Source organism: Bombyx mori, chromosome 26 (assembly GCF_030269925.1).
Source record: "Bombyx mori chromosome 26, ASM3026992v2".
Classification (NCBI taxonomy): domain Eukaryota; kingdom Metazoa; phylum Arthropoda; class Insecta; order Lepidoptera; family Bombycidae; genus Bombyx; species Bombyx mori.
In genome coordinates this window covers 6,410,954-6,438,324 of record NC_085132.1, presented here as the reverse complement: position 1 = coordinate 6,438,324, position 27,371 = coordinate 6,410,954, and the positions used below count along the sequence as shown (strand labels likewise).

General features: G+C 37.7%; 3 protein-coding genes across 6 annotated transcripts in view; 1 reads left to right on the top strand and 2 right to left on the bottom strand.

Annotated features, from left to right (window-relative positions):
* Window positions 1–1,170: 1,170 nt before the first annotated feature.
* Window positions 1,171–11,450, bottom strand: LOC105841781 (uncharacterized). Its single transcript, XM_038020740.2, has 8 exons — window positions 10,887–11,450; window positions 9,946–10,174; window positions 7,004–7,218; window positions 5,898–6,146; window positions 5,287–5,415; window positions 3,124–3,293; window positions 2,466–2,555; window positions 1,171–1,241 (listed from the first exon to the last, which is right to left on the bottom strand). Exons 2-8 carry the CDS (start codon window positions 9,980–9,982, stop codon window positions 1,181–1,183), a joined length of 951 nt encoding a protein of 316 aa, XP_037876668.1. The 5' UTR covers window positions 9,983–10,174; window positions 10,887–11,450; the 3' UTR covers window positions 1,171–1,180.
* A 948-nt stretch (window positions 11,451–12,398) lies between these two features.
* On the top strand, window positions 12,399–13,699 carry GSTe2 (glutathione S-transferase epsilon 2). Of its 4 annotated transcripts, none has more exons than XM_062676243.1 (2): window positions 12,399–12,452; window positions 12,671–13,674. In XM_062676243.1, exon 2 carries the CDS (start codon window positions 13,008–13,010, stop codon window positions 13,653–13,655), a length of 648 nt encoding a protein of 215 aa, XP_062532227.1. In that variant the 5' UTR covers window positions 12,399–12,452; window positions 12,671–13,007; the 3' UTR covers window positions 13,656–13,674.
* A 2,564-nt stretch (window positions 13,700–16,263) lies between these two features.
* The window catches only part of LOC101744058 (lateral signaling target protein 2 homolog), a 62,074-nt gene continuing 50,966 nt past the window's right edge, over window positions 16,264–27,371 (bottom strand). Inside the window, exons 8-14 of the mRNA XM_004922060.5 lie at window positions 26,022–26,127; window positions 23,888–25,279; window positions 23,138–23,242; window positions 22,455–22,675; window positions 21,359–21,563; window positions 20,318–20,472; window positions 16,264–19,925 (exon numbers count right to left, since the gene is read on the bottom strand). Of these exons, the coding sequence (XP_004922117.1) occupies window positions 19,777–19,925; window positions 20,318–20,472; window positions 21,359–21,563; window positions 22,455–22,675; window positions 23,138–23,242; window positions 23,888–25,279; window positions 26,022–26,127 (2,333 nt within the window). The 3' untranslated portion in view covers window positions 16,264–19,776. The remainder of the gene's footprint in view (window positions 19,926–20,317; window positions 20,473–21,358; window positions 21,564–22,454; window positions 22,676–23,137; window positions 23,243–23,887; window positions 25,280–26,021; window positions 26,128–27,371) is intronic.

Genomic DNA, 27,371 nt, shown 5'->3' with positions numbered 1-27,371 from the left:
TCCTACTTAAGCTTGACCTTGAGAGGTCATTTCAGCACAACCCTAACACTACTTGTTAGGGTTGTGCTGAAATGTCAGCGTAACCAGGCGAGTAGGTGAGCTCACGGGGCTCAAACCTGACGACGTTGCTAACACGAACCCTAGCAAGAGCCGTGCTTCGCAGAATCTACTACCGGCTCGGAAACGCGACCCACTGAGATCCGACGAGAAACTCAGTGGGCTGTGTCTGTGGGTTAATTTACTCGCGGAGCCCTTTGTCGCAAGCGACGGGTTCGGCTCCAGTAACCACCTAACGCCATTTAGGTAGTGAGGGCTTAATTTTTTTTTTCCAGTAGGTACTATATAATAATTTCATTTCATTTCAATTATCAAACATCACTGTTCACGATAAATCTAAAGAAAAATATTTCTTGATCTTTTCAATTCAAAAAATTAATTCAATCTTATTTCAAAATTTTCTTTTTCAGCTTATCATTCTCACACCGAAACGAGAAATTACTATCGGTTTTCTTCGAAATTGATTGAATAATTTATTTTTGATCAACCTCTGCGCCAGATCTTGGCCAGATGTCGCGGATTACGTTCCACTGACCACCTAATTTGTTAATTTCCAAGTCGAATGGTAAGAACGAAAATTCGATATTAAAAATACGAAAATCATTTCAATCGCGAATATTTTAAATGTATCTAACTGTATTTTTTTAAATCGGCAACTTGTTTTAAACATTTATAAAAGATTGCTTTAAATACGTACCTTACTCTCTTCGCGTTCCAACTTCCCGGCAAATACTTTTTTTTTTTTTTTTTATAATATAAATATTTTACTAACAATCACGCCACCTTAACTGGTCCCGTGATAAGTTCGTAAAGAACTTGTGTTACAGGTACCAGATATCGGAAATAAATGTAAGATTTTTATTATACACATACATATATTTAATATACATCCATAAGCCTGGAAAAGACATTTATATTTATCATACAAATATCTTCCCTTGGCGGGATTCGAACCCGCGACCCCCTAGTGTAGTGACCATGTCACTTACCACTACACCAGACGGACGTGAAAATAATTTAAAATAAAATCCATTTTTTTAGGTATCAAATTTAATAAACAAATAGTTTTAAACATTAAGGCACAATGCTAATAAAATTAACATGTGCAACGCATTTTGTTTATTTACCCAAAATGAGTGATCGGTACTTGGGGTCGCATTTTTAATAACTCGTTTTGAGCAGGTCTGAAATTTTTTAAACATATTATAAATTAATTCAAATTGTGTTTAAAAACAGTGTCTACGGAAAACGAACTGCCCACAACTGAAATGTGTGTCTAAAATGTAAAAGTAATTTTAACAGCTTTAGTTTGTAAATAGGTTTATGCATACTAAATTGTTACCGGAGTCTTGAAATATTTATTTATTTATTTATTAGGCATTCTCTACCAGTCAACCAAAGGTAATGTAGAGTAAATAGTGGTAGGTGCAATGAAATTTATATTAATACATATTATTATATACACAATCACATATACATATATATACACACATACAAACATATAATAGTTTATACAGTATTAAAAGGAATATATTACTAAATTTCCTTAACAAGTAACTTCATCTTATATAAGTTCATAACGATTCCGCTAACTTTTCCAACAGCATTCGCCGAACCCTTAACTTGAACGTGCAGCGGTTAGTAATAGTCCTGATCTCGAGAGGAAGCGCATTCCATAGCAGAACAGATTGCACGACGAAAGAGTTACGAACATAATTAGAACTATGTGTGGGACAACGAATTAATAGGCTATTGAGAGAGAGAGAGAGAGAGAGAGAGAAATATCAACGTGTGTTCCGCTTTTCGAAGCGGAATGTTAACTGGTTTTTTTTTCGTACCTAATCGTTGATAACCTAAAGGGCTATTTCAATATTTTTTTCCCTACCTAAGCTGGTAACCTTGAGAGGCTATTCCAGCGTAACCTTAACTAGTAGGTGAGCTCACGGGGCTCAAACCTGACGACGTTGCTAACACGAACCCTAGCAAGAGCCGTGCTTCGCAGAATCTACCACCGGATCGGAAACGCGACCCACTGAGAAGATCCGACGAGAAACTCAGTGGGCTGTGTCTGAGAGTTAATTTACTCGTCGAGCCCTTCGTCGCAAGCGACGGGTTCGACGAGAACGGTGACCGGTCCTTGAAGTACCTAGAAGCACCGTTAGTGGATCGGGAGAATCCATAATGACGTTTTTAGGGTGACGTCGACCGTTTACCATTCGGTCCACCGGATCGGGTGGACCGAATTATATTGCTTAAACACACACCCGGTTTGAGCCCCGTGAGCTCACCGACACCTCAAGGAGAAGCTTAAATAGCCTCTCAAAGCTATTAGCATAGGCTGGCATAGGGAGGGGGGAAAAAGCAATAAATAAATAAAAAAGATCAGAGAAGTAAAAAGCCTAATTTACCCTTCCGGATGACCTTTCCAGGAAATACTCTTTTCGATTATATCAAAACCTCTCTCGATGGGTGACTGATCGCAGACTCCAGTGCGTCGTCTGAAAAAAAAACAATCATTTCCACGATACTACAGTTAGAAATCTAGACGAGACAGTCGTTATACAACTAGTTTGGGACTTCGAAGTCCCATCTCAAGACATATCATTAATATCCTGTCCTTCTCCCAGTAACCTGGGGTCAGCGCAACATGTTTTCTCCTCCCAAACTCCTCTATCACATACCATTTCTTCGCTCACTCCCCTCTTACGTATATCATATTTCACACCATCAATCCAGTTTTTCTTAAGTCTACCTCTTCTTCTAAAGACTTCCACAATTATAAGACTAAGACTTCCACAATTATAAGTAAGACTCTCTTAAACTCTCTTTTTAAAAAACTCTCATATCTCAAGTTATATGACTCCAGTAAAGGCTTTACACTTGTATACAAATCAAGTTTGTTTTATTTTAAATTCTTTTTTCGTAATGTGGGCCCAAGCTTCCTTAAAAAAGCGAAGTTTAAAATCTTATCTAATAATAGTATAAGGACTGCTCTTGCTAGGGTTTCTCTTAGCAAATTCTCACTAGCTCACCTACCCGTAATAGGTACGGAAAAAAAGTACTCACGCAACGGTTTGATTCAAAATGCATCCAATGAATGCGCCATTACATTCTGTGCTGGTAAATAAATACGGGCCTGTGCATTGGGAGTTTGAATCGACCCTAAACACTGATGCTACACCAATTAAAACCTCATGCGTTCCTACCCAAGTCACCAGTGGACCGCCGTGGTCGTTCTGAAACAATATATATAATGTGTACAATGTTATTGTATAAAGTAAAAAGGGTAAATCAAACTGTTCACTACAAGATACCAATTGAAACTAAAATTACGTTTTACAAACAACTTATTAGACGCGCGCGAATCTCGTAGCATGACGTCACGGGACACCTGCGCGTCCGGGAACTCCGATCGCGACCGATGACGCCCGAGTGCGACCGACTGTTGCACGCTACAAATCCATATTAGACCTTAAAACTTCGGGGTTAAAGGCTATTTTTTAGAAATTGCATGTGATGAAGGAGTTATGTACGAAGAAAAATGTACAAGTAACCAAAAGTGTGTTAGGCTTTTTCTCAAAACTAGAGGTCCCGCAGTAGTCGAAATTCGACTATAATTAATTGGAATTGTAAGTTTGTACACTATTATGATTGTATTGTATACATCTGTAATTACAAATTTCGCCACTATAAAAATGGTAACAAAGACAAACAATATTTAATCTATTCTCAATTTAACAACAGACGCCAAGAACAAAAGTTTGACAATAAATAGTATGCATGCGTGTGTGCGTCAAATACATGGTATGTAGTGTGTGTAATGTTTTCTTTATTGATTTAATGTACCGTAAAATGGGGCGATTAGGGACAAATTCCAACTTTATGAGCAATTTTAAGGTAGTTGTTGATGTATATAATGCTATATCAGGATCAAAATGATTGAGTCTTGGGGGCATCTTTGTTGTCCAATTATAATTATGCAACTAGCATTCCAGTTTAAGCAAAAAATGCAAAAATAGGTGTAATCCCTATTTACCCGAAAATTGCGGTTAATTGGGATGAAATGAGAAATTTGCTAGGGTTGGCACTACTTTTATTTTTATATATAGTTTTAATTAATTTATTTATTTAGTTGCACCAACAAAGTGATCATCAATAAAAAAAAATTAAAAACTGACAAAAGTACATGGCAGACATCACCTCAATTATAGGTGCAATCGACAGTGCTGATATTTCTATCTGGGTTAAGAGATTAGGTGTGTCGGTTATTCCATGGATTAATCAGATGAATACCCCCACTCTGAACAAATATTTAATATTTTATTAAGTATTACTTAGACATTTTTGTCCACCTTGAGATTTCATTGATCTTGTTACATGTCTCTGCAAAATCGACTTACTTATTTTAAATTGCTTATCTATTTCAACTAAAGACTTATTCCCAATTTCGCTTCGAATAAACCAGATTTTTAACAACAAATTTAAAAAAATATTGTTATAACTACATAGACAACCCTACAAACCTGTACCTATTTATACTTAGGTCGTTTCCATTTCACGTATTCTCATCCCAATTGACCCCTTTTTCGTTGTTATTTGTACCTAAGACGTCCCTAATATCCCCAAAAACAACAGATTTTTACATGTATTTTTATTTAATCAAATACATTAAAACCAATAACAACTGAGACTTACCTTTAATATATATGCTGGTTCAAACACTAAATAACGTTTATAAATCATAGTCGTCTTCTATTATTATCAAATAAATAAAAGAGAGCAAAGTTTCTAGCACTAAAATAATTACCACCACAGGAAGTTAATTTGAAACGCGATTTTTTATAAGTTAGCAGCTATTTTCATGCATATTCAGAGTTGTTTGTGAACTTTCAACATTCTACTATTAAACTACAAAAAATGGAAGATTTTGCAACGAATATAAAACTTATATTGAGCGTCGAAAGATTTTCCCGGTTTTTTCCCGATTCGCCTCTCAATCCCTAAACGCCCCATTTTACCGGTATCTCTCATGCATTATTTAAAAAAAATATTAGCATTGTGCACTTCTTCTCTATATTTTCTATAAGTGTGCAAAATTTCATACTCCTCCGTCCGCGCAATTTTCGTAAAAAGGGATACAAAGTTTTTGCTTCACGTATTAATATATAGATTAACAAATTGTATCAGACCTCTTTCATCCACTCATATCTTCAATTATATCACGAATACCTGACAGATCCCAGTCGCGCCATCGTCGTTCCTTCGTGTGTCCAACTGACTAATGTTATCATCTGAATTGTTTTTTCTGGCATTTAACAATACAATACTAGGGTCCTTATTTTGGAAAGGCTTTTCACACTGAAATAAGATTACTAGTTTTATTTTATTTTATGTCATATTACGTGGACAATTTATAAATAATCTATACTAACATATAAATCTACAGTGGTTTTTACGGATATTCCGTTATAACTACTAAACCATGCATCTGATTGACTTAGTATCCATATAGAAAATACATGTACTTAATAGATAGATGGGTGGACGAGCTCACAGCCCACCTGGTGTTTAGTGGTTACTGGAGCCCATAGACATCTACAACGTAAATGCGCCACCCACCTTGAGATATAAGCTGTAAGGTCTCAGTATAGTTACAACGGCTGCCCCGACCTTCAAACCGAAATGTATTACTGCTTCACGGCAAAAATAGGCAGGGCGGTGGTACCTACCCGCACGGACTCACGAGAGGTCCTACCACCAGTCAAAGTCACAATTGCTGGGGAATAAGGAGTCGCATGATCACTTTAAAGTAGAAATGAACTGGAATTTAAAATACTTACCGAATCATCTAAAATACCCTTCAGATTTTCGGGATTCGTTGCACAACCATCGGCCTCAGGTTTCCCTTTTAGTATCTGTTCACCCTTAGCGTTAATGTTCCCTTTACCGTCCGCGCATATCATGTAATTGTCTATCAAAATATTCATTCTTTCTATATCTTTATAAGCCTCTGTGCATTTTTCTTTATTTTGAAGCATTATCGGGGCGTAGTTCAAAGTGTCTTGATTGTAATTGGATACATCTTCTGGCTTTAAATTAAGCAAAAGGATTAAGCAAATTTAAGAACATCCAAAGCTATGCAATAATATATATTCTGTCCTAAATAACTAATTCCAAAATACAACTATTTTATAAAGAAAAATATGTTTAAACATGAATTTTGTTAAAGGATTTTTTTCACAATATTAGTTGAAGTCACATGAAAGAATGAGCAAGCAGTGAGCTATACGATGCAGTACTCTTGATTTAAATTTAGATTCTACGTAATCGTCTTACTCATTGTTTCAAAATAATCAAAATTCATAAATCGATATGTATCATACATTTAGGTGCCTAAGACACGTCCTTACGGATCCACCAGATCCAAAACCCTTGTATTAGACGCCTTTAGCTCTATCACTAGGAGTAGGGACCCCGGTAACCGTGCAATATAACCTAAACATCAGCCCGCTGAGTTTCTCGCTGGATCTTCTCAGCGGGTCGCGATTCCGATCCGGTACTAGATTCATTCGCGAACTACTCTTGAGTTGTTAGGTCTCCTTTGCCTGCGCCCTTGATTGCCCACCTGTCCTGGTAAAATGGGAAAGGCCTCCGGGCCACCAGTAATCTCTCAAACATAAAAAAAAACATTTAGGTGGCATTACGTTGATGTGTATGAACTCTGATAATCACCTAACACCAGGTGGGTTGTGAATGACGAATTATAGGTGAATAAGGTAACGGCTTATCTGGTTGCCAAAGCCAATAGATTTCACAATCGCCTACCCATCCGCATAGCCTAACAGCTTATACAACACCCTACTGAAATGTAGCAAACTTATCAAACATGCATGAGAATCAAACTGTAAATCTGTTTATGGTTCATAGAATATTTATCAAACAGTACCTTACGCCACTTCTCTTTATGTCCCCAGCCAAGGACAAGCGCGTCCGTGCCTGGCTCTTGGTATTTCCTTGCATAATTAACGTCTATAATCGCAGGCTTGTAAGAACATAATTGGGTGTACTTTTCATCGTTGAAGTCATATTCTGACTCCACTTTCACAATGGCAATGTCGATCCACGACCATTTTATGATCTTTAAATAGTCTAGCTCGTAAGCTGGATTGAGAAGATAAATCCGTATTAGCTCTCGCCGTTTGGCCGGTTAATTATTTGTAAAGCAAGGCCGGTATTAATATAGTTGATGGTGATTCTTGGGAAGATGATTTGAAAATGACGATTCAAAATAGCATGTAGGTACTTTGAAAAACGTAATATTCGTTAGGTCTATATGTCGCAGGCAATTTGTATGATTCCGCCGTTTACAAACGGCGTCGTCATTATAAAAACGCTCGCCGTTATGTAAAATGCCGAAGGCAAAATGATAACTCGTTCAATAGTTATAATTTCGACATTGGTTGTAGTTTTAGGGTGACCATAATAAAATGCAGTTTATAATAATCAGGCTTTATTTCCGTAATCAGGTACTAATGAAGATTTCAAGTAAGACTAATTTATGTGCTTTGGTTCTCTTAAAGTACTTAGTTAAAATATTTAAGTAACAAAACAACATTTAAATTACACACTTTATAGGTATATACTCATGACAATAATAAAACTTCTAAGGATAATATGACACTTTCAAATAAAACAAACAGGTCGTAAGTAAAACCATATTATTTTGAAGTTTGAAGTATTCATGGCTTGACTCTGCTCATTAAAATCTCGAGACATAATCGGTTTAACTACGATACCTTTATTTGGTATGTTACGTTTGGATTCACTAACAGGACATAACGATACGAATAAATCAATCGCTTTTCTCACACTAATAAATCTATCCTTCGTTTGATACTGAATTTTGTCTTGATCACCATGTCCGCAACCTCTATGAATCTCTAACAATACATCGGAATATTCGTTCAACGGTATTACACGACCGGTTGGATCAGGGCTATCCTTTTTAAAATAAGGTAGTCCAATTCACTGATGCTCATCACCTCGTATTGTTTTGACCAGTAGTAATCTGCAGGAGTCCTCCGCGAACCAGATTCTGTGGCCACCTTAGCATTTTTTAGTTGCCGAATAACCTCAAAAATCTTACTATTTGTCCAAGGCTTTTTTACAGCTTCCATTTGAGAATTGAATATATTTTTTAATTCACTATAATATATACCTTTAAAATCAGAATTATTTCCTAAAATGTCTTCTCCACACGATATACTTGCACTGTTTTCAGTTATTTTTGGACGTGATTGTTATTATTTTGATCAACAGTGGCGCGCGTGGTAAAAAATTGAACTAAGCATTTCAATTTGCCGCGGCATTATGAAAACGGCGTTTGAATTGTCGATGCTATGTTGTGGCATATTATAAAGTGACACGGCAGTTTACATTTTGCCTTCGGCATTTTACATAACGGCGAGCGTTTTTATAATGACGACGCCGTTTGTAAACGGCGGAATCATACAAATTGCCTGCGACATATACATTAGTTAGTACTGCGTAAAATGAAACGTAGGAGACTTGAAAATAAAAAATAAAAAAGACGGTAGTTATAAAAATTCAAATGTCGATAAATAACACTTTCGTCTTCCGTAAAATGACTATAACAAAAACCGTGAGATTAAACCGTAAAAGTAGTTTTAATAAACCGATATTCGAACTTCTAGTTAAAGGACTTGAAGAGTTACTTTAGTGAGAGGATCTCACAACGATCTGGTTGGCGTTTATCGAGGGATATCATGACCGTGGTCACTAGCTACTGTTCCACCATTCCCTTCACTCGCACATGTCATTTTAATTACTTACTCCCTTCCAAATTATTTCGAACCCCACATTTAAGAACTTTTCCATATTGCCTTTGGCAAACGAGCATATGGTCTACTATGATAAGTAGCCACCTAAGCTCACGAACGTCGGCAATACAAGGTGGACAGCTGAGCCGTTGCCTAAAGTTGCCCCCTACTGTTGATTTTGTGAATCATTAACCATCAACCTAGTTATATTTCTAGCTTTATTACATCTATACTAATATATAAATCTACAGTGGTTTTTACGGATGTTCCGTTATAACTACTGAACCATACAACCGATTGACTTGAAACTTGGTATCCATGTAGAAAATACATGTACTCAATGAATAGGCTAATATTTATATGAGTGTTGGACTCCCTAAACCAGTTGCGGGGGCGTTAATGATGAGAATCTTTGTGGGGCTGGGGTACAGCTATTTAGAATATAATTAAAACGTAGTTTGACAAATTTTTGCCAATCAATCTCGACTGGTAGTTCGAAAGCACAAAACGCTACTCAATTAACATCGTGTGTCCATTTGACACCATTTGAAGTCGTCGTGGCCTAACGGATAAGACGTCCGGTGCATTCGTGTTAAAGCGATGCACCGGTGTTCGAATCCCGCAGGCGGGTACCAATTTTTCTAATGAAATACGTACTCAACAAATGTTCACGATTGACTTCCACGGTGAAGGAATAACATCGTGTAATAAAAATCAAACCCGCAAAATTATAATTTGCGTAATTACTGGTGGTAGGACCTATTGTGAGTCCGCGCGGGTGGGTACCACCACCCTGCCTATTTCTGCCGTGAAGCAGTAATGCGTTTCGGTTTGAAGGGTGGGGCAGCCGTTGTAACTAACTATACTTGAGACCTTAGAACTTGTATCTCAAGGTGGGTGGCGCATTTACGTTGTGGATGTCAATGGGCTCCAGTAACCACTTAACTCCAGGTGGGCTGTGAGCTCGTCCACCGATCTAAGCAATAAAAAAAAAAAAAATCTGTACGTGTAAAACTTTGAGAACCATACGAAATTTTTGTCTACTCACATTTAGGCACACAGGTCAGTATGACCTTTTTTTTCATTTCCTTTGTACATGAATCAGAACTTAATTTATCCGTTGTTACATATCTCTTGTATCCGGCTATTACGTACAGATGTTTAACATCCGACACGCAGGCAGCGGAAGTGATCACAAACCATTTACTGATGATTGCACCCCCGCACACCCAGAAGTCGTATTGTTGCGGAGACGGTGGCGCCTTCACCAGATAAACCTTTCAAAATGAACTATTTTCAGTATCATATATCGGTAAAAATTCATGTTGACATTATTTAAATTTTGGGAGAAACGTCTCATCGATTTTCATCCTTGACAAGATCGAGAGACTGTTTAGGAAAATATAGTTAAAGACCTGAAGCGGTTCCAAATAATCGCAATCGTTTTGAAGCATTTGGTACAGCGTGCAGTGTAGTAAAGCAAAAGCACCTTATTCGCGTATTCACTATTTGCGGTATTAAAAAAATGCGATCCAATGTGTTCACAAAATGTTCACGGCTAAAGATTTTATTATTCGCGGATCTAATTGGTACATACACATTGATATAAAAGACTCCAATATGTAGGTATCCAACCAACCGAGTCCAAATCCTTTCTAGGCGCACTTTTCCATATTCAGGGTTTCTGTATTCAAGGCATATTTTGCGGAACGCCCCGTGAATGAAGAGCTTTTACTGTACCATGAAATACTCGTGCGCTGCTTCCACTATAAACATAGCGTAGCTTAGCGTGCGCTGCCTCCACTATAAACATAGCGTAGCTTAGCTTAGCAATTTAATATTACGTGTAAATTAAGGTCGCGTTAGAGCCGGTTCAATTGTTATGCATCTTATAGAGATAGTGGTGGTAAGATATAAGTTTCGAACTAATGAAACCACGTGTTTATCTGTAAATAACGTTAATATACGTTCATTTCAAAGAACACTTACAGCATACGGTTTATCAGAATCTATAGTATTTCCGCCCCTTATTCTTCGCTCAGAAACAGAACCTGAAATTTAAATTTACTGTCACTACAAGTAATTACCTTTAAGACGTTAACAAATTTAACTAATACGAAGACATTTTGTGGGAAATTTTCAGAATTGAGGACGGATTAGAATACGGAGAACTATTGTCTTCTTTCTCATCTTTGTTGACACTTTGTCAGTAGAAAAAAAAATATTGTTCAAAATATCAATTGTTTCAATTCATATTGACTCGCTAGTCAGCGTTAATTGGGTCAGAAACGAACCGAATTCCTTAGAATTAAATACAAATACAAACCTTTTTATTAGAATATCTTAACTATGGAATTGACTTCTACATACCGCCCGCCACCTGAGTAGAGTTCATCCATACTACCTGGATCCACTACGTTCATCCACAGTGCGTTTCCAGAGATCCTTTTTGCCACGTACCATCTGCCTATGGAATGAGCTCCCCTCCACGGTGTTTCCCGAGCGCTATGACATGTCCTTCTTCAAACGAGGCTTGTGGAGAGTATTAAACGGTAGGCAGCGGCTTGGCTCTGCCCCTGGCATTGCTGACGTCCACGAGCGACGGTAATCACTCAACATCAGGTGGGCCGTATGCTCGTCTGCCTATATGGCAATAAAGAAAAAAAAATGGTTCCGTTATTTTTAGTTGCGTAAGTGTTTGGATGACCCCAAGGTCTTGATTAAGTGATTAAATCAGCACAAAGTCTCAATCGGCTTTTTCACATTTCAAACCGGAACGCGACGTGCTTTGCGAGAAAACATTTGAAATCCCCAACGACTGTCGCTAAATAATATATACATATAAAAACTACTTGTACCCAACGTGTCGTGCGTTGATTCTACAAAGCCGTACCTTCCAATAACAACTAAAATCGATCGGATATCGACACCTGGAGGCGTAGAGCACGAACAAACAAACCTACGTCAATTTTATTGGAAGGTAGATCTAAATAATATAGTTTAATGTTGGTAGGTACGTACCCGCAAGTTTGTCTTTGACTAATTGAAGTTGAATAGTCTATGGGTTTCGGTAGCCGGTATATCATCAGCCGGCATATTCATCATCGTCATCATCATTATCAGTCACTCACTGCTGGATAAGGGCCTCTCCCAATCCATACCACTGAGCCTGATCCTCGAGTCTCCTCATCCTCCTCCTGCCGACCAGTTTGGGAATCATCGCACCACCTAGCCAGTGTGCTTAGTGAGAGTTTCTTAACGTTCCCGATAGCGTAAAAGTTCACTCAAATTTCTACGGAGTCGGACCATTTGCCTACGTTCGCCGCTAGGGGCGCTGTTCCGACTGTATACAAATTTTAGTTAACTTTTACGTTATCGAGAACGTTTAAATACTCGCACTAAGCAAGCGTCCCGATGCGCCCGTTACGTTTTTCATTGCGCGGTCTGCATATTTGACAACGATAAATAATTAAAACTCACATTTCATAGATATTACGAACCAAACAAATAATACACAGTCAAAATGTGATAACATAATTTTAAGAAGTCGTTTAGGTATTTTGTGTTATTACTAAATTTATTTGAAAAAAGTATACAATCAATCAATCTCATTTTATGCTTCGACGCGAATCAATTAACTGTAGGCTTACTGATATTTCAATCTTTAAAAAATAACAAATTAAATTTGCTGGTAGAAATACGTTGTTCAGTTTTATTTAAACACTGCTTTTCCTTTTTTTGTTTTTGTTAAAATACAATATTTTTCTGTACAGGAGATGTATGGAAATGGTAGTGCAAGGTAGAGGGGGAAGAGGTCGACCGAAGAATACATGGATGGAGTGTGTCAATGACGATATGAGAGAGAGAGAGAGGAGTGAGTGTCGAGATGACGGCTGATAGAAGAGAATGGAAGAGAAAAATTAGCTGTGCCGATCCCGCCTAGTGGGATAAGGTGGAGAAAGGGTAGACAATATTTTACTGCGAGTTTTTAAATTAACTGCGCATGCGTAAGGCCATGACGCAATTCGCATACAACGTGAAATGATAAAAAATATTTTATCGACAATCCGATAAAACTGTTGATAAACTCCAAAAAGTGCTCCGTCGAAAATGTCTATAATTATTTACCAAACATCGGTCAGTCCACCGGCCAGGTCTGCACTTATGGTCGTAAACATTCTCGGTATCAAAGCAGAAACGAGAGAAGTGACTTTACCAAGAAGAGATCACTATTCGCAGGAATATTTAGAGAAGAACCCTCTACATACAGTACCGATTCTTGAAGAAGATGATCTGGTGATTGCCGATAGCCACGCTATTATAACGTACTTAGTATCGAAGTATGGTGAGGAGAAACACGAAAGCATGTACCCTAAGGACTTGAAAATACGAGCGATAATCGACCAAATGCTGTACTTCGACGCGACCATTCTATTCCCCAGATTGAAAACTGTGATATATAGTGTCGTTAGGGGACAAGGTATGTCGCGACAACAAATCGCAGATATCCAGGAAGCGTACGACGTTTTAGAAATATATTTGAGTAAGAACATTTTTGTGGCTGGCAATGAATTCACGGTTGCCGACATTTCGTGTGTTGCTACTCTATCGTCGCTAGACTGTGTGTTGCCAGTCGATAAAAAACACGTAAATGTTAACAGATGGTGGGCTACATTAAGCAACGAAAAATGGTATAAGGAAGTTAATGTACCAGGTCTAGAGTTATTTAGAAGTTTTATTAAACAATTCTTGAAGTAATAAAACAAATTTATTTTTAAACTATTGAATTGCTTTCCTGTCTTAATTAGTTTCTAATAACCATAATTACCTTATCGTCACAGTCACACATTGGCCAGTGTGCTTAGTGCGAGTTTTTTAACGTTCTCGATAGCGTAAAAGTTAACTCATATTTGTATGGAATGGGATCGTTTGCGTACATTTGCCGTTAGGGGCGCTGTTCCAACCGCATACAAAATTGGGTTAGGTAACTTTTACACTTCGCTCTTACGTTGAGTAAAATGAGTGAAGGGGAAAGTATTATGGGTTCCGATCGCCGCTGCTCGTGAACATCAGCGACCTCGGAGGCGTAAATCACCAAGCTGTTCACGACCATTGAACATTTCACCGTATTTTGCTTCGATCAACAATAGTAACTAGATATCGGGTCGGCGCAAAAATCCGTCTCGTTAAATAACAGCGCACTTGAAATGTGAGCTCTTATTTTGTTTAGTTCACTCCAGACACAGCCAATGTCAACCCGTCTCACAATGCCGCAGTGTGTATTCAAAAATTGCAAAAAATGCCCGAAAAAGCAATTTAACGGCCGGAGTATCTTACTTTCGGTAAGTACATGAAGTATACGTTATATTTTAAGCTTTAAACTAATAAATAATATTAAATTTTAAACAAAATTACCGATTTTTAACCACCGCTACAAACGTTGGCCAAGGCTCGCCAACACTTGGACAAAATTTTTGTTTAACAGAAAAGTAAATGCATGGAGTAGATTTGTGTTGTAATAATTTTTAAAAATTTGTTAGCAGTACTTCAAAATTGGTTAGTTAAAATTGGTTAATTCTGCTTTTGTGTCTGTTTGTTGGATTCTCATTGGATACTTAGCTTTCCTTTTTTATTTTAGCTTTTCTAGCAATCACGTGTGCAGAATGGATCTCGATTGTCGCCAGAGAAAGAAGAGATTACTTTTATAAGCCAGCTAAGAACTCCACTCATTGACACTGGACATCTTTGCCTTCCGTGTTCACGGCTACTGAAACGTGGCCGAAGCATTGTAATAAAAATATCGCGCTTAAAACCGTTTAAACGTTGTTTTATCATATGTACTAGTCGCGAAAACATAAAAATATACTATAAAAATATCTATTACACAAAACGTAACGCTAATAAAATAATAAGTAATGTATAGATACCAACAAACATAAATCCTCAAAACATAAAAAGTAAACAACTAAACACCTTTTTCACTGGTGGTAGGACCTCTTGGGAGTCCGCACGGGTAGGTACCACCACCCCGCCTATTTCCGCCGTCAAGCAGTAATGCGTTTCGGTTCGAATGGTGGGGTAGCCGTTGTAACTATACTGAGATCTTAGAACTTATATCTCGAGGTGAGTGGCGCATTTACGTTGTAGATGTCTATGGGCTCCAGTAACCACTTAACACCAGGTGGGCTGTGAGCTCGTCCATCCATATAAGCAATAAAAAAAAACTTACTTTTATTCATATAATAAATTATTTTAGTGTTCAACGCGACTCCGTTACCTCCTGTAGTAAATAGAAATTGAAATTTCAAGCAAAAATAAATAAAACAAAACGATGTTAGTTCTCAAAGCTATAACGGGAAAAATTACTTTATTTGTTGGGTCATAAGGTTCATTTAACATGAAAGGTTGTTTAACATATGCCTTTTCGTTTGTAAGTGATAGGAGTAATTTATTGCTTTGTGACGAATGGTCGTAAGTATTAGATAATGTTTTGGAGATTTGGAACTTTATTACTAGGTGGCATAGTTGTAATTAGTTTGAACTTAAAACTGTTTCAAAACTTTTTTCTCCGTTTGTTGTAAACCAACGTAGCTATGTATGTGTATATTCACGCCGACAGTTTTTGCTTCGATTTTGTACGTGTTCCTTTATCTAGTTACAATTGTTGATCGAAGGTATTTTGAAAAGAAAACGTCATAAGACTCGAGCAATAAATACCATGAGATGTTTACTGTGGACAAAGACAACTGGTTCGATTGATCGAGATCGTGTCAAACAGTAATGAGCGATTTAGTGGGCAACTTCATTCTGTTAATTTTGTGTCACGGTGCGCGCACATCGTAAAATTTCACTCTCATCAATTTTTCATAACGCGCCTAAAGAAGTATAGCTTCAAAAACGCAAGATACTTGACAGATGCCTGAATCTCACATTTTCAAGATAAGCTTGCATGTATACAAGTTCCGAACAACAGCAAAGGGACCGTCGGTCTACCGAGCAACATCACCCGCTCGGTGGAAGATCTTTCCTCCGTCGTTTAAGCGTCCCAAAGAGAGATGTTTATTGTGGACAAAGACAAGACGAACTGATCGAGATCATTTTAAGCAATTACTTTTGGATCTCAATTTAGACGGCGTCTATGACGTCACCGATTACGTCAAATCTTTATTGGAAATATCTATGCTGAAAATTGAACATTACATTCGTATCTTTTAACGGTAGACAGCGGCTTGGCTCTGCTCCTGACTTTGCTGAAGTCCACGGGCGACGGTAACCACTTACTTTAAGGCGGGCTGTATGCTCATCTGCCTACAAGGGCAATAATTTTTCTTTTTATCTGGAATTGGTCATTTAAAATAAGAATAAATCGATCTATATACGAATTTATTTACAAAGTTCTTTTTTATTTGTTTTTGTAATGTAACAATATCATATACATATATATTTATTTATCTTATAACAAATATTTGAAAAATATTTTTAATGGTGTGTGTCCATACTTATTTTTATACAAATTAAAAAAAAAACAGCTAACCGTTACTATCATACTTAAAATTACTTTGTTTTGATGTTGATATGAAAAATAAACTTTATGTCGCCCGTTTTAGAACTCGCTTTTCTCCACATACATATTCTTGAATTAAGGTCGTTTTTTAAATTGCAAAATAACACTTTCATATTTTATTATAAAAAAAAAAAGTTCCTGCGAATCTACATTAGTGAGAATCGTTGTACTCCACAAGTGCGTGATCCATCGCAATGAATCTGGACAGTGAGCAAGAATATATATTTTTTAAACATCAACATCACAACAATTTATACACTAAATATTCAACCTTTACAAAATTTACATACGACGTTATTTTTTTTAACAGTACAGTAGTTCACTTAAAAAATATTTTACAAAAAAAAAATCTAACACCTTAAAAGAGTATAAAAAAATTATGGAATCTTTTTAAAAAAAAAAAAAAACTTATTATTTTATCATTACTTTATATCGACAACACTTTCTCTTATGAAAATATATTTTTTTTGTTTCGTTAATATAATATGTAATTCGTGAGTAAACAATGTTTATCATAAAAAGACGTAGGTAATAATATTACAAAGTTAATATTTAAAAAAATAGATGTGTCTCGTATATTTAACTTTTATTCTTGATTTTATTATTGGGGGTCTATTTTTACGGTACTAGATATATTTTATATTAATATTTGTTTTATGTCAATAACAAGATATCTATTGTAATTTTTCACAAGCATAACGGCGCGATAATCATTTATTTATTATCATTTTTAAAATGTATTTGTTTATTTAATGCAACAAAAAAAAAACGTACTTACAAATTACTTACTAGCGCTTACTTAGATTATTGAAAATCGGAGCACACTCGGTAATCATAAATGAAGCGCAATTTTTTTTTCTGATTGAACAAAAATTTCTGAGTTTTAATGAATAAACAGGCAATTTTAGAGAGCTATCTTTTTAAAGGAAACAGATTTTTTGTTATTTAGTTTTCAAATCACCCTTTCAATATCAGTCGACGATGTGTGAAGGACGAAATAGTTTTAGTAGAGACAAAAACTAACACAAAACAAATTAATTAGCTTTAAACCAGAGTCATAAATCATGTATACATTAAAATTTTAATTGTCAAAGTGGTGTATCATCGATCGATGGGGATATTACGAAATTTCATAAAATTTTATTGAAACCGCTCGCTGGCAAGTTCTCGGCGCGCTTGACGATAGCTGTTCCCGTGGCTAAAGGCTTTTTTTTAGGACATGTTACATGAAAATTGATGATATGGCCTATGCGAAGACAAATTGAAGCCTTTTAACTTGCAGCCATGTGAGCTGTTTTCCAATTATTGTAAAATAACGCACGATTAGTTTTATGCCGTGATTGATCTGATATGATATATTATGAATTATATTAAGATATATTATTCCGTCATTTTCTTGTAACGTTCTGTAATAAACGTAATTTTTTTTTAATTGGAATCATACACATATTATTTTGTTGGATGAGAAAAAAAACAATAATTTTTTAAACTAATTTACAAAGAATAATAACCTCTTTGTTATGTAAAAATCCAAAGCAAGTACCGTAAGATGGGGGAAATCGGGACACTAAGTTCGACATTGATTTTTTATCGTTTTTTTTTTTTGTAGTTATTATTATAGTAATAAAACGGAGATCATAATGGTTCCGGTAGTTTAAATTTTCATTTATAATGCATTAAGATATAGTTTATTATAGAATAGTCATAAAAAGTTACAAAAACTCACTTGTCCCTATTCACACAAGCGTTGGGGGTGAATCGGGTCGCTTAATCGGGTAGTTTTTCGATAGGGTTGGCACTATTTATTTGTTAGGTAGGTACCTAATTTTAGGTAATTAACTTTTTAATATATTTAATGAGTTACAAAACTTTGATGACTAAATTAAGCTATTTAATATTCTTAAACTCTAAATAAAAGTCATTTTCAGTTCAACAAAGTTAAATCTAACAGCTCAACAAAAGTATTGTGACATCCCAGATGTTTCCCTATTCCCCCCAATCTACTGTAGTAACTTAATCATAATCGCAGTCGAGTACAAAAATATGTAAATGTTAATATTAAAATCATTCACGGAAACACCAAAAGATGGCGCTATAATTAAATTTAGATTTATTTTTTTGAGTAAGTTAAAAATAGGACCCTACTATTACGGCAATACACTGAAAGTTTCGAAACTATTACCTCGAAGTTATAGAGCGTTCGTTATTTTTCAACGAACGAATATTATTCAGCACGCCAACATCTCAATGCGAGTTTTACATGCAACTGTATAAGTCGTCAGTCTGGCTTTGTATGTACTGTATATTTTTTAGACTTAACGGGAACATTACATCGACTTAGGTGAATAATCATAATTAAAATCGAACGATGAACATAATTGTTTGGACAGCTCTAGGCTCGATCGACGAGATTAATCGATATTCCATTGTAAAGTACGTAAATTAGAGTATCGATAACGCGTCACTAGTCGTGAGTGCATATACAGGGTGTGTCGAAACAATTCCGGAAAACAAAGTCAAGGCGACGTGCACTAAAACACAGTATTCTGATAATAAAAGTCACGTGCGGCATTATTTTTTTGTAACTAAAAATGTACGGCATTTTGGGGGAGCTCAGGAGCCATAATAAAAAAAATACATATATTTTCCACAGAATACAAGGTGATTATCAGAGCTTTATAGACCCGGTATAACAAGACTGTTAAGTGTATTTATAAAATCGATCGCCAGTTGGATGACGATGCGTTACTTAGAGTACGGTACGACAGATTGGACTGCTTTTTTTTCGTTTTTTTGTTAATTGTCAGGAAGAGGTAGCGATATCGGCAATTGATAGTTCATATAAGAAATAAACTAGACTATCTGATCGACATTTTTGGACATTATTCTTATACAAGGACTTCTAAAGCTTCTTATGAATACCGCTAGTATTTCTGCTCTATTTGGAATCTGAATAGTTATTACGGCAATTTTAACCAGTTTCTTCTCCTTTGGGCACAAGGAACTGCTCCAATACAGCCGGTATTTTATTATCTCAGCAACAAAACTTAAAAACGTCATGTTTCTTTTTTTTAGTTCAACAAGCATGTGAGAATGCGATTCCGGGTGAATTAAATACGAACACGCGTCCGATATTAGTAATCTTAAGGACAAAATTACGTCACTTACATCGTAGTGATACAGGAAAAAAGCTGTTGACAACATCGCTTGTAGAGTGAATTAATTACTGAAAACGCTCAATAGGTGGCGCTGAAATCAAAATTTTAGCACTATTGAAAGAAGTTACAAAATAAATGGTACAGCAAAGACTAAGTTTCACCGATGATTCTGGTTCGCTGTCTGCGCACGGCGGCAAGTCGTAGCTATACTCCTGAAGCACTCCTCGCAGACGCGCACCGGCTTCAGCTGTCCGTAGCGAGGTAACGGTATCGAGTTAGAACTACACGACGCGCAGAACACTTTACCTGCGAAAATGACGTACATATATCTTAACGTATAACGAATGAAAATAACGTATTCTTACGAAAGAGAGAGAGAGAGAGAGAGAGAGAGAGAGAAGAGTGCAAAACATTGAATATATTAAAAGTACAATGTGCATATCTGTTTTTTTTATTGCTTAGATGGGTGGATGAGCTCACAGCCCACCTGGCCTTAAGTGGTTACTGTAGCCCATAGACATCTACGACGTAAATGCGTCACGCACTTTGTGATATAAGTTCTAAGGTCTCAAGTATAGTTACAATGGTTGCCCCACCCTTCAAGCCGAAACGCATTACTGCTTCAAGGCAGAAGGGTGGTGGTACCTACCCGCGCGGACTCACAAGAGGTCCTACCACCGGTCAATGTTCGTACGTACCACAGTTCCTACAGTGATGTCTTCTTCTAAAAGCGGTAAAGTGCGCGTCGCACCGCATGCAGGCTGGCGCCGCTATGTCCGGCACCCACTCCGGAGCTCGCTCCACGCTGGCGTTCGCTTCGCTAGCCACGCTCGCAGTGGGACGGCGTTCTTCCCTGAAAAATAACAACATATGACAACGTCAGCGCAAAAGTGGCCTAACGCACAATTCATATTCGTGCTTATGTTATTGCAATTTATTTAAAACATAATAAATTTCGATGCAAAATCGGCCTATCCCTAGTTTCATTCCTAGATAACAGATGACTTTGGAAACATCATTTTAGCGCGTATTTTTTTGCCCACGAAGTATTGTAAAGGTAAATTCGAACCTCACTATCCCCATACTAACTATGGTAAGCTTAGGCCACTTGTGCGCTGACGACCTCATAATTATATTACAATAGATTGGGGGAAATAGAGACTAGAGTTAGAAAGAGAGAAGAGACAAAACTGGGATGTCACAGTACTCTTGATAAGTTGTTAGATTTAACTTTGTCGAACTGAGAATGACTTTTATTTACTGTTTAAGAATATTAAATAGTTTAATTTAGTTCTCAAAGTTTTATAACCCATTAAAGATATTAAATAATAATTACAACTAAATAGTGCCAGCCCTATCGAAAAACTCTATTATCCGTCACACGTAACCTGATTCGCCCCCAAGCCAAGGTAAATCGGGTCAAGCTAGTTTTTGTAATGAACTATGTATAATAACGCATAGTATAAGAAAATTAAGCCTCCGGAACATTTTAATCTCAATTTTATTAGTATGACCCTAAGAAAAACCTTTGCCGTAAAGCAATAATATGTTTCGGTTTGAAGGGTGGGGCAGCCGTTGTAACTGTACTGAGGACTTAGAACTTATATTTCAAGGTGGGTGACGCATTTACGGTTTTAGATGTCTATGGGCTTCAGCAACCACTTAACACAAGTGGACTATGAGCTCGTCCACGCATGAACGCAATAAAAATAAATAAAAAAAGATTAAAATGAACCGACCTGTACGTCAAATCACCAGTAGATACGGAGGCCTGCAAATTGACGTTGTCCATGGACTTCCTTCTCGTTTCCCCAGCTGGATCCGCCGCGGTGCCGCTCACGGTCTCGCGTTGGATCATTCTCGAACTGCTATCGGACTGCGTCGAATCGGATGTACTGTCCGCGTACACTTCCTCCGCTGAGTACACACTATCGAACGAACTGTCTGTAATCGAAACAATTTCTGGACTTTAATCAAGAGCTTCGACTTTAAGACCTTAATAAGGTCCGTCGTATAGTATGAATCGGCTAGTTGGACCACTAATGTGGTGGATGCGAATGTTGCGATGGATGTGTGGAGTAACGAGAATGGATAGAATACGGAATGAATATGTTAGAGGAAGTCTGAAAGTGGCACCTGTGACAGAGAAGCTGAGAAGCGCGCGTTTGGGATGGTATCGACATGTGATGAGACGAAATGACAATGAGGTCGGTAAGAGAACTTTGAAGAGGTAGACAGAAGAAAAAATGGATGGATTACGTGAAAGACAATATGTCTAAAAGGGGAGTGAGCGAAGCAATAGTATATGATAGAGGAGTATGGAAGGAGAAAACATGTTGCGCCGACCCCAGGTTACTGGGAGAAGGGCAGGATAATGATGATGAGTCAAGAGCTTGACTATTATATTTTAGCTCTGAATCTACGCCTGAAGCGTACACTTCGTAATCCGAGCACCCAGGTAAATTGAAATCGAGAAGCTTCTACCAACACAAATGGGTCAGTAAACCATTTTTATTGCGTTATCTTAGCAATGTAACGACGGATGAACAATCGGTGAAGAGATAATATTAGTTTCATCTCGAAGGAGAACATGAGATCTCACAATACTCGAAATCCAACGCGACATGGTGGTAGGACCTCTTGTGAGTCCGCACGGGTAATGCGTTTCGGTTTGAAGGGTGGGGCAGCCGTTGTAACTATACTCAGACCTCAGAAATTATATCTCAAGGTGGATGGCGCATTTATGTTGTAGACGTCTATGGGCTCCGGTAACCATTTAACACCAGGTGGGCTGTGAGCTCGTGCACCCATCTAAGCAATAAAAAAAAAACTCACGATTCTGTATAACTTGGTCCTCAGACAGTTCGTATTCGATGGTGGGCGATTTCTCGTCGCTCTTCTCGGGAGGTTCGGGCGTCTCCGTCGTGTCCGGCGACTGGTTCATCAGGAAGACGGACTTCAGGATGTTCCTGAGGTCGGCCGCGAAGTTCGTCTGCAGCTGATCCGCGACCCCCGCGATGCACACGAACAAACGGTGTATTAGATCTTCGCTCGATCTGTCATTTAGAAAGGAAACTTTACTCCTTATGGTGTTTTCAATCTGTGTACTGCTACGGCGGCAAGAGTAACGCCATCTATTGCCGAATAGCCGAAACGAATATCAAAAGAACTCTTAACAGCAAGCTCGAGAAGTACAACGCCATCTGTTGTTAAACGGCGGAAACACATATCAATACTCGACTTGCCCAGAATGTTCTCGATAAATCTAAGGATGTCGTCTCGACTATCGGCTAAAACCGTTGCGGAGATGGCACGAAGTCGGTCAGTAATCAAAACTACTCGAAGCGAAACAGTGAACGGATTACCCGAAGCGAATCGGAAGAAGTGAACTACGAATTTTAAAGTGGTTGTGTTAATTTGTACGTCCGTAGATTTTTTGTTCATCCCGAACCCTAGCGCGTAAAGTACTTAAACGAGGTTTAGTATTAAGTTTTATTGTATTTATGAAAGTTACTGACTTGAATTTCCCCCTTGCTTGTTGTCGAGCCGCCAACTCCTGAGTCTGCAACGCGAGAGCTATCTGTTCATCATCAGCGCATTCCGAACCAGCGCAGGATGTGCCACTGAAAATATTTTTATATATTTACTATATTAAAATCACACGTCACTTATTTGGTATTGATGGCTGTTCGTTCGAGATTCATTTGCATTTTTATGTTCAAAAATTAAAGAAAAAATATATGGTTGTATTTTTGCTACGATGAAAGCAGACGACGGTAGTATGACAAAAAGTTATCGTGACTTAAAGGATAAAACACTCGGTGTTCTCATAACAGAACGATGCTTCTGTGCCGGTGTTCAGCTTCCGAAGACACTTAAACATATGCTCACGAATGAGTTCCACGATGAAGCAACAATCGTGTAAAAAAAAAAACAATCCCGCAAAAATGATAATATACGTAATCACTAAACAATTGAGGTACAGACCACGAGACTCTATTAAAAAAAAAACACTAAAGAAACATACTAAAACTCTCATTTCTGCAAATTCATTCCGAACCTTTGGTTGATATTTATTTTGAATAATTTTCATATTCTCAATCTCACAGTTCATGAATATTTGTCATGACTTGAATATTGAATATTTTTCTGACCAATCATATTCGGATAGCGTTACAGCGCTTTATTCAAGTAGCCTAGTATATAATTTAATTGATAGTAAAGTGGCTTTTAAGTTGTATATTTAAATAAATACTTTAATAACTAACCTCTCATCAACGAAATGGTCTAAATTCAGTCTTAAGGGACTCTGGCTCTGGTTGGAGCGATTATTCAGCCTAACAGCACCGGACGTCCAAATCTTCCCTTTACTCTTCTTCCCTGAACTCCTACTCTTTCTAACTCTAGAACTACTCTGTGATGGTCCTTCGTTTTCAAATAAAGAACTAATTTTCTTATCGCTCTCCCTGTGTCTTCTCAGTTCTGTGATTACTTCTTCTATTGTACTATATTCTACTTCGGAAGCGTTCGCTCCCCATTCTTGTAAAACTCGCCTCTCTTCAATCGAGTCTGAACTCTCATCGCTTAACCTAACGTCGATATTCGAAGAGCAGGCTTCGTTCTTCTGCCCTTCTTCTTCGGCGTAATTAATATTAACAGTGTCGAAGGAACTTTCTTCGGGTATCAGGACCCGGTTCTGGAGGCTACCCTTGATTTCTTTACTCTGATCCGAATCCGGTGATCTGTCTAGACTAGTGTTCTCTGTGCTGACTCCCGAATCAACCGGCGACTCGTGTTCGCTTTCGTAACCCAACATAAACTTAACTCTATCGTCTTCTGTATCTAAAGTCATTTTGGCTGAATGAAAGCTAGTACTGTCGTCGGCGCTTTCGTCCTGTCTAAACTCTTCTGTTAGTAACATACTTAGGTTAGCGTTCGCTTTACAAATATTAGTATTAACGATATCGGCGTCAATGTTCTCTGGAATTATTAACGGGAGATCAGTGTTCAGCGGGTCGTTTGCTTCGCTTGTTTCGTCATTGAAGACCGCCGAGTTGTTGTGGGACAGCGACGACATGACCGCCGGCTCGTGGCTGATCGCGTTGGGTATGAGATACCCGTGGCTCGTCGACGGCATACAGCTCAGCTGCTCGTTCCTGGGTCCCGAATACCCGTACGCTTGCTCGTCGACCGATATCAGACCGGTAACGTCGTTCGTCGAGAAGGAATGCATTTGATCGACAATGTCCACGTCACTAGCGGCTATAGACGACAGTCTGTCGGCTATTTCGGTGACTTGCTCGTTGAGTGACGTCACCAAATCGTGATCGGGTAGTTGTCGATTGACGTCATTGGACGTGGAAGCGGCCGCGTTGATCACCAGAGGATCGAACATCATGAGCCCGTTCGTCGATAGGTTCCTGAGCGAGGACAGGTCGCTGTTCTCCGTTTTGCTGGTCTTTCTAGATCTATCGATGTAGTCGGTTTGGAATGTGTCAGTGCTGGCCGTGTCGATAGAATGTCGAGGCTTCTCGTGGTCCGACGACTCGTCGTGGGTGTCCGCGAACTCGGTCAGGCGACGAAGTCCGTCGATAATCGGTGTCATCACTTCTATGTTGTCGGGTAGATAGTCGGCGTCCGTTATCGTGGGTTCGCTTGAACTGAAAATCGAAATATATTTATATATATTAATTAATATAATATTAAATTTATATATATATATATATATTACCAAGACCGATGTAAATGAAAAGATTTTATTCGAGCCCTACACCCCAGCAGAGAGTAATAGGAAAAAATAATGATGATGATGATAAAAAGACATAGCATAACTTATTTAGGAGGTACGCGAGCTGGCGTTCTTTGGTCACTGGAAACCTAATTACTGGTGGTAAGACGTGTTGTGAGTCCGCACGGGTAGGTATCACGACTCTGACTATTTTTGCGGTGAAGCAGTAATGCGTTTCGGTTTGAAAGAGCTGTTGTACTAACCTGAGACCTTAGAACTCATATCTCAAGGTAAGTGGCGGCATTTATGTTAAATATGTCTATGGGCTCCGGTAACCGATTAGCACCAGGTGGGCCGTAAGCTCTTTCACCCATCTAAGCAACATAGACGTCATGACACCCTCCACCTCCCTTGAAAAATGAGCTCATGATCTGATTTATATTCCATGACGGCCACACAATTGATTTATTGTACGTTCAATTACATAAATAAGTAATCTGTAGGATCTGAGCAATATTCGATTTTAGTGGTTCTAGAGTGTTCGATTTTATAGCCATAGTATCAAATCGAATTGCGTTCGAGAACCACCACAGATACGCAAGGCGATAAGGTCGATTTTTGATTGTACAAAACTGAGAATGACTTTGCACTCTCAGATTGGAGAGCTCAAGTACCTTTGCGCGTAGAGGTCGCGGCAGTGAGCGTAGTCAGTGTAAAATCTTGAAACAAACTCTTCGATATCGGGGTACGGACACGATGAGTCTTCGGGTGTGTCTGAATCTGAAAAATAGAAAAAAAAATATGTGTGATGTCGTGGGACACCGGATATGAACGAAGTTCCTTATTATAAAAATATTAATTTTAAGTTCTATTCGAGGTATAAAGAAAATAAAACTGAAGGTTTCGCAACAACCCACGGTCATTTGGTAACGTGCGAACTTATTGTGGTACACTTCATTCACCGTTGTTTGCATAAGAGTTAGTGTATTGCGCAAACGAACGCTCTGAGATCGTAGTCAATGAATGATAAAAAAATATGTTATTTTCTGTACGTTATTACAAAATTAAGTCGTACACTGTGTGCATTACTAATAAAACATCTTACGTTACGGACGTTTTTTACCGGTTAGGGTACCCCTCCGCATCGTCCCATAAGGAACTTCGTTCGAAAAACAATTGAACGACTCTATCACGGTCATTAGCTTTGCATAACACGCTGAATGAGAGAGTGAATGAGAAAACGAGATCGGACATCACAACTGAAATACGACTATCCAGATGTCGAATCTAAATCTTTATTGTACTATAATATAAGGGCTCTTCGACTGTTCAAGCTGAGTCACAAAGCTGCTTCACGGAAGAAATCGGCAAGATAATGGTGGCATTTACTTTTTTTTTTTAGTGATTTTATGACCTGGTAACTAAGACTTTTAAGTCATGTCTTATTTTAATTTATATTCTTATTTTTATGAAAAATGATAATATGGAGTGAAATGAAATGAAAATGATTAATTTGAGACGTTAATCAACTGGGATGAAATTAAATGAAATGAAATGATATGGAATGAAATATAATCTTAGTAAAATGGTGGTCATTTACTAAGATTTTTTCAATGGACTTTTTGGAGGATCCCGAGAAGTTGCGTCCAGCGGCTTTGTTTCATTTTCCCACATTTGTGCACTTTCACAGATATTAAACAGTTAATAAACCACCGTTATTACACATTTAAACCTGAAGAAACACTAAATAGACAAAATAAAACAAATCACACAACTTCACTCCTCGCGTTCCCGCCAAAAAGTCTGTGGCATTTACTCGTATGGCATTACCACAGGTCACTTTTATAGTAGGTCATCGACCTCATCTAGACTAGTAAGGATATATATAATTTAAGTATATTAATTAGTATGTATGTTTATTGGTATATAAAACAAATAGTTATTTCATATTATATGTAAACGGTATTTATCTATTTATAGTATGTATATATTTTCTATAATAATGTATTGTCAATAGTACACCG